The 15,765-nt window shown below is 32.7% G+C and overlaps 1 protein-coding gene across 2 annotated transcripts in view; it reads left to right on the plus strand.

Moving 5' to 3' along the window:
* Nucleotides 1-15,765, plus strand: part of NDST4 (N-deacetylase and N-sulfotransferase 4) — a 414,235-nt gene that overhangs the window by 147,242 nt on the left and 251,228 nt on the right. For both annotated transcript variants that reach the window (XM_031941816.1, XM_031941815.1), the window contains exon 4: nt 10,522-10,676. In XM_031941816.1, the coding sequence (XP_031797676.1) occupies nt 10,522-10,676 (155 nt within the window). The remainder of the gene's footprint in view (nt 1-10,521; nt 10,677-15,765) is intronic.

Below are 15,765 nucleotides of genomic sequence, written 5' to 3' on the forward strand. Positions count from 1 at the left end.
GGTGATTACTGAAACAAAGGCTTCCCCAAGACCTCTGGAATACTGAACCAAAAACATTACAGTTTACAATTGTTATTTCCCACTAAAGCTTCTCTGTGCTTTCATTCTTTAAATATACACCAGACTATAATAACTCTAAAGTGCACCAGAGTATAATAACTCTAAAGTTCTCCTAAGCATGATTATCATAACAATGTTGTTGTATATGTTTCTATATGTTCTCAATGCTTTATTGTACTTACTTAGTTTTGGGCGTAACATACCTCTTCATATTTAAGGTAGCAAGAGCAAAGTGAAATTAATAGTAACAGAAATAACAATTAAGTTAGAAATGCTTCTTTTTTTTTGAGTGTAAGTAAAAAATAAAACCTGGGAATAGAAAGACAAAAATAAAATATCAAGTCTTTTATAGCATGTGATATATTTCTGGCAAGAAATTAAGAAAATATTACATTATTACTTTTTCTTCCTTGTGAGATTACAGCTATTCCCCTTTATAAGAATTTACTTTTGACATTTAAAGTAGATCAATTGATTTTATTCTGGTCAATATTTGATTTAAAAGAATAAACCTTGAGGTTTTCTCCACACCAGTTTCTTTAAAATATTATAATAATCAACCTGGGTTAAAAAAAAACAAAAAAACAACAACAACTAATCAGACCAAATATATTACATAAGCCCCCAAAATTTTACTTATTTAAAACAAAGGAAAACTGAGTAAAATTGCTCTTATTCCCATTTTATAAGATACAGATTTATATTTTTATAGACTTAAGGAATGGATTAGAAAAGTGAAAAATATTTGGTTAATATTAACAATGTTTTGATATTTTGTACTTTCTATGTTATGGGTCAGAATTCTAAACTTCTTACAAGGTACTACCTAAGTGGAATTGACGATACAATGGTTATCTAGTTTAGCATTAGTATGATTGATTTAATCTTACAACAAATAATGGTTTCCCAGAGATATAATGACTGGTTTATATTCAGTGTGGAGAATATAAGCAGGGACTGGAGACAGAAACTCATTTCACCTTCCACTAGGCTCCTGGTGGTGGGCCTGGCCTCCTGCAGTTCCCCCACTGAGACCAATGCCAGTCTGAATGGCTCTCCAGAAAGCTGCCCAGCCCCAGGAAGGAGATAATAAAGGATTTGGACCTTAACACCTGGCTGTTCTTGTAGTGATTACTGAACTGAAACAGGGGCTTCTCCCAGAGACCCCAAGAAAACCGAACCAGAGAATACTACATTTCTATGTTTATATTCTAACAATATGCTATCTGGGTTTTTACATTCTAAAATAAAAAAAATACATCCTTGTAACTTTACAAGAACATGTTTTTCATATTAGTTTTGACTGTTAAACTTCCTCCATGATGGAGACAGCCTCACTCTTTGCTGGTATACAAAGAAATGAAAAGTAAATTCTACTCTTTATATCAACATCAGGCACCATAACATGCATTATTTGTACATATAACATCTCATTTTAATCCTTCCCAGGGTTCTGAGTCATATGTAGGGCAAGTATAGTTTTCATTTAATAAATGGACAAATGCATCTCAGAGATTAGGTGAATTGCACACAGTTAAAGAGCTAATAAGTGGCAGTTCCCAGGAGATCATTATACACTTCAACAACAATACTATATGAAGATTAATTCTGATGGAAATGGCTATCTTCAACAATGAGAGGATTCAAATCAGTTCCAATTGATCAGTAATGAACAGAACCAGCTTCATGCAGTGAAAGAACACTGGGAAATGAGGGTGGACCACAACATAGCATTTACACTTTTTCTGTTATTGTTTGCTTTGCATTTTTGTTTTTCTTCCCAGGTTATTTTTACCTTCTTTCCAAATCCGATTTTTCTTGTGTATCGAGACAACTGTTTAAATATGTACGTATATATATATATATATATATATATATATATATATATAGTATTTAACATATACTTTAACATATTTAACATGTATAGGACGACCTGCCATCTAGGGGAGAGGATGGAGAGAAGGAGGGGAAAAGTTGGAACAGAAGTTTTTGTAAGGGTCAATGTTGAAAAATTACCAATGCATATGTTTTGTCAATAAAAAGCTATAATAAAAAAAAGTAGCAGTTCTAATATTCAAATGTTGATCTTCTTACTCCAAAGCTCCCTATAACTATATAAGCATTTACATTTGTGTAGTGCTTTATAGATTATGAGATACTTAGGATAAGTCTAGAAATGAAAGAGACCTCAGAAAGCATCCATATAAACCCATCATTTTATAAATAAAAAAACTGTGTTCATACATATCAGAGGTAAGATTTGAAGTTCTCTCACTCTAGGGCCAGTAGCTATTTTTCCCCATGATATAATACATATAATTTCTAAAACATCATTTTGTCTTTTCGGATAATTTTTGTCAGTGAGAGAATACATTATAATAAAGACATGGTATAAGTCCAAGTCATCAAATATGTAATTCATTATTTTTATTACAGCAAAGCAACTATTTTGCACTCATTTTCTATTATACTTTGTAAAGCACTATTTATTTTGGTTTTCTTGGAAAAGATACAATAGTAATTTGCCATTTCTTTCTCTAGATCATTTTTAAAATGAGGAAATAGGTCAACAGGTGACTATATAAGTGACTATAGCTGGTAAATATCTGAGGCCTAATTTGAGTTAAGGAAAATGAGCCCTTTGTAACTCTAGGCCCAGATCTTTATCCACTGGGTCACTTTGTTGTTTGTCTTTCATTCTCAAAGAGGACAAAAGGGAAGTGATGCCATGACATGCAAGTGAATTGAATTTAAGTGAAGGAGGGCTGTGGAAGGTCACCTGCCTCACTTTCCCCTCCAGAGCTATCTAGGTCCAGTGATAAGATCAAAACAACTAGAGATAAAATGGGAGATCTTGCCTTTTTTTCAGCTAAGATCTTGAGCTGGTCTCACTTTGATTGAAGCCACACCCATTCAGTGATTAAGGCTAGGTAGCAATTGAAGCAAAGAATCTCTTCTTTCACCTAGTCCAAAAAATTGAAATAAACAAATGAATGAGTGAATCTGAGGGGGAAGACCCTTTAGGGTTTCTTACTAAAGCAGAAATGACTGCTAGTCATATTTAATCTGAGTCAATCAGGACCCAAACAATGATGAAATGGGGCTTGGCCTAGGATTTAAGTGGCAAATTAGAAGCAGATTGGTTTGGATTTAAGATCTGAAAGAAATCTAGGCAGTATACCCCATCATATCTTGGGAGACTTCGAAGGTTCAAAAGAGAAAAAAACTGCTTTTAAGAGCATCTGTAGATAAGGGTATGATCCCCTATGTGGATAAAAGGAAGAAAGGAGAGAAGGTTGGAGAAAGGAAGAAAAAGAAGTGAAGGAAGGAAAAAAGGAAAGAAGGAGGGAAGGAACAAAGAAGTCTTTACACTGACAAATTCCAGGACAATTTTACTCACAGAGGTTATTAGCCCTTCATTCTTGAAGAGAACCATGATATTAGGGAGATGATGCCATGACATTTGAGTGAATTGGATTTAAGTTAGAGAGGGCTGTGCACTATAGCAATTTGTAAACCAAAGTGCTTTATAATATAGTTTTAGTTCTGATACAGCTAAACCACCTGTATTTACATTCTTTATCATTAATCCCTTGAAATTCTTGACTTTTTGTTCTTCCAGATAAACCGTTATTATTTTTTCAAGCTCTGATAATTTGAGTTCCTCATTACCTACTCTAATTCATTTAATTTCTTTTTCTTCTCACTGCTAAAGCTAATGCATCTTTTGCAATGTTGAATATTAATAGTGATAATGGGCAACCTTATTTCATCCCTGATTTTATTGAAAATTGTAGTTTATCCCCATTACATATGATGTTTGCTTAAGGTTTTAAGAGTCATTTTAAGGAAAATTCTATTTATTCCTATACTCTCTAATATTTTTAATAGGAATGGCTGTTGGATTTTGTTAAATGCTTTTTCTCCATCTATTGAGATGATCATATGATTTCTGTTAGTTTGTTTATAGATATAGTCTATTATGTTAATACTTTTCCTAATTTTGAAAAAGCCCTGCACTTCTCGTATAAATGATATTTGGTTATATCATATGTTATAATCTTTTTGCTAATATTTTATTTTAAAATTTTGCATCAATATTCATTAGGAAAATTGGTCTCTAATTTTTTTCTGTTTTGACTTTATATGATTTAGATATCAGCAACATATCTGTGTCATCAAAGGAATTTGGTAGCATTTCTTCTTTCCCCATTTTTCCAAATAATTTGCATAGAATTATGTTGGAATCCTAGTGTCAACTCAACTTGAAACAAGGTGAAAACTCAAGGGAGATTTCAAATCCTGGTGTTAACTCAATGGAATTAATACTGTGCTTATTGGTTCACACTTTAGAGCGAATCCTTACAAGGTGATAAGTCCCTAATACTTATAGAGAATAATGCTTGTGTTCACACCTTTAGAGAGCTCATATAAACAAGAAGTATTTAAGTACTTATTGGAGTTCACATGTTTGGGAGATTTCAGGGTTTAGTATGAGATATTTCTGACTTTCTGCATTTGATTTTAAGATTTTTATGCTGTAATACATGGTCAATTTTGTGTTGGTTCCATGTACTGACAAGAAAAAAATATGGAGGGGAAAACTCTCCATTCAATTTTTTCCAAAGTTCTATCACACCTAACTTTTCTAAAATTCTATTTACCTCCTTAACTTCCTTCTTTTTTATTTTGTGGTTTGATTTATCTAGTTCTGATAGAACAAGATACTAGTACAGTTTTGTTGTCTAGTTCTTTTTGTAGCAGTTTTAACTTCTTTGGGAATTTAGATACTATAATACTTGGTGAATATATGTTTAATATTCATATTACTTCACTTTCTATTATAGTCTTTAGCAATATGTAGTTAACTTCCTTATCTCTTTTTAGATCTATTTTTGCTTTTGCTAAATGTGTCTCTTGAAACAATTGTAGAATTCTAGTTTTTAATCCAATCTGCTATTGTAATTCCAGAGAAACTGAGGCAAGATAGAGATTAGAGAGTTTTTAATATTTTATTAATTGGAGAGTATAATTGACTGGACAGAACATGAATGGGAGAATCCCAAATCTTTATATACCCTTTTCAGACAAAGAAGGGGAAAGAAGTGGGAAATTTTGTTACAGACCCATTTGGTTCTGTCAGGATGGGGGAAGGCAATAAATTCTTACTAAAAGCCAGAGTCAGGATGTCTGAATAAAACAAAGTAAAGATGTCAATGAGGTATCTGGGATAGTCTTATCTTTTGGAATATTTTAGAGGGGGTAGTGCCATAAATTCTTGAGGGCAGAAGGAGTTAGAAGCCAAGTCCGATTTCCCACTCTTCTTGAGTCTCACATTGACAATTTATAACCTTAGAGCAAATGGTCCTCAGTCTTAATGGACCAGAGCGGGGTTTAGTTAAGGAAACTGAGATAGAACAATTCAGGGAAACTCAGGACAATAAGGGAAACTAGTGCAGGGAAACTGAGGTAGAACAGTTCAAAGAGACTGTGGCATAATACTATCTGCTTCTTTTTATGGGAGAGTTCATCCCATTCACAATCACAGTTAAAATTACTAACTCTGTATTTCCTGACATCTTATTTTCCCCAAGTTATATTTTTTGTATTTCCTTCCCTCCTTTTACTCCTCACTGTTTTGTTTCTGAACACCATCTTTCTCAATCTGCCTTCCACTTTTACAGATCTTCCTTCTTTCTTATCCCTTTCTTCTTCTACTTCTACCCTCCCTTTTGTTACCTCTCTCTTTCTTTTTCTTTTGTCCTCCTACTTCCTGATAGGATGAGATAAGTTTTTATATCAAACTAAACATGTCTGATGTTCTTTCTATGAGACAAATCCAATGAGATTAAGATTCACACAATGCTCATCGCCTTCCCTTCTTTCCCTCAATTGTAATAGGTCTTTATTTGCCTCTTCATGTGATTTAATTTACCCCCATTTTACCTTCCATTCCTGTTAGAATCCTTGCAAAGTGATGTCAGTTGCCTAATTTAGCATGGTACTTAGCAAATTCTCTAGCTCACTAATATATTTAAGTACTCATTGGAGTTCACACTTTTGGGAGATTCACAAGTCAGTATTCAATATGAGATTCACAAGTCAGAAACCCACAATCCCACTCTCTCGGAGGAGGAGTCAACCTTTTACACCGAACATAAGCTCTTTTTATAAGCTCTTTTACACCGAGCTGAAGCTCTTTTTATGCTCGGTGTAAAAGGTTGACTCCTCCTCCGAGAGAGTGGCATTGTGGGTTTCTGATGCCAGTCAGAGTCAGTTCAGAAGAAGCCACAATTGGGAGTTGAGCTAGAGCCAGAAGTCACTTCGGAAGATTGAAAGCCACGAGTCGGAGTTGAGGCAGAAGCAAAGGACAAGCTGCAAGAGCTCTTGGAATCAAGGAAGAAGAAAATAAATGTTTGGATTTTATCAGCTGGCTGCATTTGTGGTGATTATTACTCTGAACTGAAACTAAGGCTGCCTCCAGAAAACCTTCCCAAGAAACCTGCTCAGAGAGAACCATTATATTTTAAAGAAGAGAACACCACACATTCCCTCTTTTTTCAGTACAATCCTCTTTCCACCCATAGCTTCTTTTTTATATCATCACAGTAAAGTCAACTTTCACCTATACTCTCTAAGTATACCCCTAACAAACCTAAAGTTCTCAAGAGTTAAACATGGCATCTTCACATATAGGGATATAAACATTTTATTCTTTAAAACAACATAGTTGTTTTTTAATTCCCTTTTTACCTTTTTATGCTTCTCTTGAATTCAGTATTTGAGGATCAGATTTCTTGTTCAGTCCTGGTCTTTTCATAAAAAATAAATGAAAATCTCCTATTTCATTGAATGTTAATCTTTTCCCCTGAAAAATAATGCTTCATTTTACTGGATAGTTGATTCTTGGCTGTAGTCCAAGCTCCTTTGCTCTCCAGAATATCATATTCTAGACCCTTCGGTCCTTTAAAGTGGAAGCTGCTAGTTCCTGGATAATCCTGATTGTGGTTTCTCTGTATTTGAATTATTTCCTTTTGTCTGCTTGCAATATTTTCTCCTTGATTTGATAACTCTGAAATTTATCTCACTATTTGCCTTCTGTAGTTGTATTGGAGATCTCACAGCTAGTCTAATGATCCATTGACTTCTGAACCAAGTCAGAGTAGCAAAAGCTGCAGTATTTTGTCTATAACCCTCCCATTACATTCCCCCAACTCAGGGAAGCCTCTCTGCCCTGGATCTTCCTTCACTGCACTAACTCTGCCCTGTACCTGCACTGGTCTGCAAAACCCCCCTCCCACCCCCCACCCCCGCCCAATCCACTGCCTGATTGAAACAGACCTTTCCTGAAGTTCTTCCAAAATGTCTTCTGCTGAAAATTTGTTACACTCCAAATATTTGTGGGTTCTGTCATTCCAAAACCTGTTCAGAGAATTGACTCTGGTGATCTTCAGAGACATCAGCTTCAACACCTGCTATAGTGCTGCTTGAAGTCCCTAGCATGTGGACTCAGAAACCTTAGCATGTAGATTAGAAAACAGTTAATGCATAAACCTATTGACCATGCTGTGGGGGGGGGGGGAGAATGGAAATAATCATTTTCCATAAAACAAAAAAAGGGGAATTGTTAAGGACCATGCCTAGGTGAAGAGGCAGGTCAATTCTCTGCGAGCCTCCACAGCTGTGAATCATAAACTTGACGGAGTTGCAAAGCAGCCTTCGCAGATGTTCCTTGTGGATTGGGAATGAAATAAATTGGAGGCAAGAGGGAAGAGGAGAGAGATTAGACAATGCAACTGCCTCTCAGTGGAGATGTCAGAGAGCAGCAACTGCCTCTCAGTCTCCTTGTATCATCATTATCCTCTCACATGAAGAGATCCATTCTACAGTCTTGAGTTAGACCTTCAGCAGCCACTAGCAGATCGCTCCCATATCACAACAATTGTGTAACCACACTTTAGAGACTTCATTCATCAGTATGAATTAGAATTAGGATAGTATCTTCTAGATTTGTTAAATGAGGATATTCATTTTATTTCATACCTGACAATACCCTTTTTGTTGTTGTTCTATTGTGTCCAGTTCTTCATGAGTTCATTTGGCATTTTCTTGTCAAAGATACTGAAGTGACTTACTGTTTCCTTCTCCAGTTTGTTTTATAAAAGAAGAAACTGAGACCAAAAGGAGTAAATATTTTGCTTAGGGTTGTGTTGTTAGTGTTCAAGTCAATATTTGAACTCAGGATAAGGGCATTCTATCTTCTGTGTCTTCTAGATACTACATTACCCTTTTTGAACAATCCAAATGCCAAACACAACCAAAAAAAGAATGGGGAGAAAACATGATGTAGTCCCTTAAAATCTCCCAAAGTTCGCATCTTGGATTTCAGAAAATTTCTAGTTGTAGCTAGGAATATAAATATGAAATAGAAAGATAAAGAGATACATAGATAGACAGACAGACAAATAAGCAAGCGATAGATAAGCAAGTTGCATTTCCTATTTTGTTATGTTTTGTTTTTTACAATTTACTCTCTTGTTGAACTTCTTACTTCCTTGAATTATCTTAAATTTTATCATTTCTGTACGTTATACCCAAGAGTAGAATGTAAGGTTACGAGCTGAAGTTCTTAACTTTTGTGTAACTTTGGCTGGCTGTATGGACCTCTTTCTCAGAATGTTTTTTGTCACAAAATAAAATACAATTAAAAAGGAAACTAATTACATTGAAATAAAGGTATCAAAATTAAGCACCACCTACAATGAAATTAATAGACCTCAGGTTAAAAACCTTTATTCTAGAGAACAGATGTGCAATCATCTCATTCAGTGACTGAAGATAGTAGGTACACAATATTTAATTGCTTAATTTTGTTGCCTAGAGGACCCATAATTTGTTTCAGGGAAGTATTATCAATTGGGAAATTCAGGGAAAATGTTTTTAATGTTTATTCAAAGCTTTATTTAAAGGCATTCTGAAATGGCATGGCATTCTTAATACCAGTTTCATATTAAGCCAATATTTGGAGTTGCATTCTGTTGAATATTAGATAATAGCCAGTAGAAAACAGAAGATTACCATCCTGTTGATGCAGAATATATTTTCAATTGGATTTCTAACTAGAAATCATTCTATGGTAAAGCCATTTTTTTTCTTTTTCATTTGCTATATCAGTTCTACTTCTGTCTTGTTACCATGTTACTTGTAATATCTTCCAGAGAAATAAAACTTTTTGTCACTGCTAAGGTATTAATGTGGGAAAGCTAGGGAGGTACAAGAAGATCAAATTTCATTTCATTTGTTTTTTTTTTTTTTTTTTGTGTGTGTGTGTGTGAATCATAAATAAGAAGATTTCAAAGAAAGAAGAATTTCTTACTGCAAATATACATTTTATAATTTTCTCAAACAATCTTCATTTATGGAACATCTGTTATTTTCCCAATTTTTAAGTCAGGCAAAGTTCTGTTATGAGCACTCCATGTGGTGGAATTGGAATTGGAAAGAGTGAGGGAGTTCCTAATAGTTAGGGAATAGCTGAAAAATTGCCTTTGTTCAAAAATGCCTTTCATATGTGAATAGTATTGTTGATATTATTAATTATTATTATAATTATTATACATGTAATATTATATATTAATATGCATTATATAATATAATGTAATGTAATATAATGTATATATATTTATATTACATATAATAGATATTATATATATGCACATATATAATATGATATATAATATAAAAGATATTCACAGAAAAAAGACCTGAATAAAGTGATGAATGAAATGAGGAGAATTACAGCAACTTAATATAACAGTATAAAGAACAACAATAGGAGATTTAAGAATTCATCAATTCCTACAACTCCAAATAACTGACGATAAACTTTAATTCCCATCTTTCCACCTCTTGGTTGAGAGTTAATAGGTTAAATATACAAAATGTACAAACCCCCCCTACAGTTTCAGGTAAGAACAATGCAACTCTTTTTATTTTTCTTTGAGTATACTTATTTGTTAAAAGAGTTTATTTTTATTTGAGGAGGGTGACAGAAATATAAAAAGAACATTAATGAAAATTGTAAATACACATAAGAGAGGGAAAACACATTCAAATGTGAATTATTGACTTTCCATTTGATGTACTAAAAAAAAAGTTGTACATGGTTAGGTTGAGTTAATTTTCAGATTCAATTCTCTTGTATATCTTTGTATGTATAAATATTTATGTTTGTTGATGGCTTCACATACAAAATTTTAAAATCTTTTTTTAACTAAAAAAAACACTGCTATAAATATTTTAAGATAAATTAGAATTTTGTTTCCATATTTGACTTCCTTGATATATAAACTCCACTCTTGTGATTGAAACTGAACTATTAGCTGGAGCTATTCTATAGCAATAGTAGGAAATGCAGAACTGCCTGCCTGTCTCTGAAGCCAGTTTTCAATTATTTCATAGGAACGGAAGAGGAAGATGAAGGGGATGACCTCTTGCTGCGATCTGTGGATGAGTTCTGGTGGTTTCCTCACATGTGGAGTCACATGCAACCCCATCTCTTCCACAATGAGTCATCTCTGGTGGAGCAGATGATTCTCAACAAGGAATTTGCACTAGTGAGTACCTACCATGGGATGGTGATGTTGAATTCACTGATTCACCTCAATATGGAGGAATACCTTCAAGAAATTTAAAATGTGGGTCATGTTGAGAAAATACAATGCTTGATAAAGCTAGTCAGATTAAAACTAGAGTCATTTTTTATGAAGTACCAGATTTTTGTTTCCAAAATACAATTCTACTTAATTTATATAAGCAGAATTAACCATTAGATAAGTGAAAACATTTAAAATTAAAAAAAAAATCTTTCTAGTCTGAAAAATTTTGGCAATTAATTAATTCCTCAAAGGGAAAGATAACTCCCATTCTCATCTTGACACCTTGACAGTGTCCTTAGGGATTGGAAGGTGGAGTGAAACAAGAGATTTGTGGTTTTGTCAGTGTGGTGAAATCTCAGAATGGAATTGCCTGAGGCATGGAGAGATCCAGTGACTTGATAAAATCTGGCTTCAAAAGCATGCTTTTAAAGATAGGACTTGAAGCCAGATTTTCTTGTCTCCAAATATGACAGTTTCCATCATTGTTTCATAGTCCTAGACCTGGAAAGGACCTCCAAGATTCTTAAGATCATAGATTTAGAGCTGAATGGGACTCTCCAAGTCATCAAACACACAGTTCCTTTTGATAGATGAGGTAACAGAGGAAAAAGAAGACTTGTCACAGAGCTGGTAACTAAACTTTAGTGCTCTGCCTCAAGGTCATGTTTCTGTCCATTGTACTATGCTAACTCTAACAAGGCACCAGAAGTTAGAAGATAAGTTCATTATCATATGGAATTAGATGATGAGGAAAGGCCTGTATTATAGTGGCATATCTAAGATCTGAATAACTGAAGTGAGTCTGATAGCTTCCTATAGTTACCAAGAAACAGAAGGTACAACTGGAGTAATCTTTGTTATTGGCCTGGGCCACTGCAAGAAACTAGCATTCACTGCCACATGGCCACTGTTGGAAGCCCCACTGCTACTACTCCCACTGACTATATATGCCAGTAGTTTGAATGCTGATCAGCAAGCTTTAAAGGAAATTTGAATAAGTACTGTTAAGTCACTAAAATTATGGATGGGATCCTGTCCCTCTTCAAATGTGAATTATTTATTTATTCGTTATTTTAAAAAATAAAATCCCCATGAAAAGTATGATGAATATATGTAGGGGCATATTTCTTTTCTTAAATGAATAGTATGATATAAAAAAAAACTATTATCTCTACCTAATGGTAGACCCTGTTAGCTCCTGATAACGCTCTATCCCCAAGACCATACCTAATACCAACCTGGCTCACTGATAATTATGCATTGTGTCACCTAGCTTTTTTTTTTTTTTTTTTTTTTTTTTTTTTTTTTTACAGGAACATTCTTTCATATTCTTCATTTCTCTTCCATTCTAAAAGAACAAATCATCAAACACATATTAAGTACTACAAATTGTCCCAGGCACTGTCCTAATCACAAACACAAAAATATAAAAAAAAAATAAAATTTTCTCTCTTCAAGGACTTTCTAACAGGGATTCAAAGTCTCTCGATTAAAATTATCAAATTTATAGAATTACCTGGGTTTTCAAAGTATATGTTGTGGAACATAATTATTTGGATTTGAAAAGTGTTTTTTCACATTCAAGATTTAATCATATTTTTATAAAGTAGATAGGGGTTTGTCTGTTGATTAATAATTGGTTGGTAGCAGGGGAAAAGGAAGTAAATAGTTTGTGAATCACAAGCACTATATCATATAAATGTTATCTGTTATAGGATCATTATATATTCTGTATATTATATTTTAATAATAAATTATTTAATTAGCAATCTAAAAATAAGTAATTGAAAATTACTCTGACATGAAGATAAATAGAATATTAATATCAATTAGTAAAAATTATGATATAATCTTTTGGAAAACAACTAAACTGTAGTATCTCTTGCTAGTTGGCTCCTGACTCTATAAGGAATTTGCTAGATTCTTTCACATTCAGACCTAAAAGGAGCAAAGATCTTCCAATATTCTGGAGAAACTCATAATTTTGCACATATATTTTGCCACCTGCCATTGGATTTCTTTTTTTTTCTGCTTCTTTATTCTCCCTACCAGTCCATTAAAATCTAACCAACTCATTTTTGAGGGAATAAACAAGTAGACCTGGTTCCATTAACCATGCCATATATGATATATTCATGGAGGATGTTATTAGTAAAGAAACTTCCTCCACTAATGCAAATTAGCAGTGTTACCTAGGGGACACTGAAATGTCACTTGTCCAGACCCCCATCTTACAGCAGTCAAGATTTATTAGAAAAATGGTTTCAACCTAGCACTTCTGAACTGAAGTTGGATCTTTAGCCACAGCATCACAGCTGTTTTTCTTCTAATGCTTTACAAAATTTCTAAATTCACCAATACTTAAATAATCCAATGTATAGAAGTTTATTTTATTAAGATCTATGCCTTAAAAGATAGTATACTTATAGCACATGTTTAGGGGCTGTTTCCCTAACTCTCAGCGGTCCTGTTCACTCAAGATTCTAAGAATTGCTAGCCATAAGGAATTTATTCAAGGGCTCCCATCAGTGTGTTAATTATTTTTTGTAGAAATCAAGTTAGTCAGATTAATTTGCTTTTAGAAGGGGATATATGTTTAATAAATACAATAAAGAAAGTTGGCACAAAACATCCTTCTCTCCCAATTCCCAAAATACTCCCCAAAGTCAGTGACATATTCTTTCACTAGTGTGTACTGGATCTGTGGGAAAATGGGCTTAAGTTTGAAGACATGTGGACAAAGGAGTAATTTTTGCTATATAGTTCCTGCTTAGGTATGGTGGAGCTTTTCCTCTGGGTTCCTTGTAGGACCTTGGATCTACCTTTGATTATTGCTTTCTGTTTTTCCTCAGCTCCTGATGCAGAGACTAAGCTATTAGGAATCCAATACAAAGTTCAAATCTTTTGCCATTCCAAAGTTCACAAGGTCTTTCTCCATCCAATGGTTAGGGGAGAAGATCAAGATGTAGAAAGAGGTCTTTTCTATCCTCAAGTGAATTAGTTGGAAGACCTAATATCTAAACTACAAGATCCTCAGATTCCTAGATTTCAAATTAATCTGTTTTATATATGGTCTACTGGGTACAATCACATTTATTCAAACAATCCAAAAGAATTTTCTATGTATCATCACTTTAGTTTTTTCCAATGACTTTAATACAAGGTCTTTGTAAATGGTTAAGATGTCAATACATAGCATATTATCACTCTAAATTGAGTAGGAATAATTGATCTAGTGGGTCAATTGATCCCCCACCCATGATATTTTACTTTATATCCCAATGTTTTATTTTTTCAGTCAATTATAGTTATTTCTTCATATTTATAATACATTTTTCTGTTCTGTGTATTCTGTTATCATAGTTGCAGCATAAGCAGAATAAAAAAATAGTCTTATGAATAAAATTTCCTCTTTTTCATTTTAAAATGTTTTACTGATGCTTTTTTCTGTGTATCAGCTATTTCAAAATTACTCAAAATAAGCAAAACCATGTAAAATAGGAAGTCTTTTCAATAATATATAGAGTATTCTATCCTATGTACTCTGTCATGAAAGGGGTTTGTTTCATTATCACGTCTCCAACAATTTCTATTTTTTTCAATTAGAATTTTTCTTTTTATTGATTTCATTTACATTGCTGTAGTAATTGTTTATATTGTTCTCTTGGTTCTGCATATGTTGATCTAAATCAGTTTGTACAAATTTTCTCAACTTTCTCTGAATTCCTCACATTCACCACTATCTATTGTACCATAATATATACATTTCATTTTTAAAACAGCTTCTATTACTTTCCAATTTGTTATAGTCATCAACTTTATTTTTAGTTCTTAGCTAACTTAAAAAAATACAAATATGAATATTTTGCTATATGTTGATTTCCTCCCCCCTGTTTTTCACTTCCTGTGTATATTCTTAAGAATGGGATTCTTGGATCATAAGAACTAGACATTTAATTTACTTTTCTTGCCTAAATTGAAATTTAGAATATTTGAACGATTTTTTAATTTTAAAAAGTCATTAATGTGCTGCTTTTCTCAAAACACCTATAACAAAAGCTATTTTTATCTTTTGTTATATTTGCCAATTTGAATGTCTTTTATTAGTAATAATTTGTACCATATTTGCATATGATAATTATTTTGAAAGACCTTTATGTTTTTGAGCATGTTCTTTTGAGAAAGTGGTAATGAATTTTGTAAATTAATCGCACATTTAAAAAATGAATATAAAATTTTATACTTCTTTATTATGTTTGTAAATTTAATGAAAAAATAAATCTTGATATAAATGCCTTGTACATTTTCTCCTTCAGATTTTCACATTTGCTGAAATTTAAAAAATATTTTTCATAATTTCCATTTTCTACTTTTTCTAATTCTATATTCATCAATTTTATTAATAAAAGAAGTCTTCTTATGTAGTTTTTTTTATCTTTTATCATTTCCAATATACCTCTTGAGGTTAATAATTCTCTACATACTCATAACATGAACTTCCTTTCATTGTCCTCTAATTTTTAAGAGTGCAGTCTTTCATATTTAATTAACGTGTTCTTGTGTGCTTATTGTGATATGAAATATAAAATGATGATTTTACCCTAATTTCTGTCCAAATTTTTCCAAATGTTCTAAGGACTTTTTGTCAAAAAAAATCTTTCCCCTAGGAAATTATCTTTTGGAGATTATTGAATACCTGGACCTTTTTTTTTTTTATTTCTCCCTTTTTTGCTTATTTATTCAATTTCACTTATTACTTATTTAAATTAATATTTAATGACTATAACTTAATAATATAGGTTGAGGTTATTAATTTTATGTTACTTTCATTTATACTTTTATTCATTATCCTCCCTCAAAAGTCTAAATATATTTTGTTACTATTTTTCTTTAAAAAGTACCATAACCTTAGTATTTGATTGATATAGCACACATCTGTAAACTAATTTATGGAGTATTGACATTTTTATCATATGACATAGTCAAAGTATGAACAATAAATATTTCTCCAATAATTTGTCCTCCTCTAACTAATATTTTGTAATTG

Source organism: Sarcophilus harrisii, chromosome 6 (genome assembly GCF_902635505.1).
Source record: "Sarcophilus harrisii chromosome 6, mSarHar1.11, whole genome shotgun sequence".
NCBI classification, from domain to species: Eukaryota; Metazoa; Chordata; class Mammalia; order Dasyuromorphia; family Dasyuridae; genus Sarcophilus; species Sarcophilus harrisii.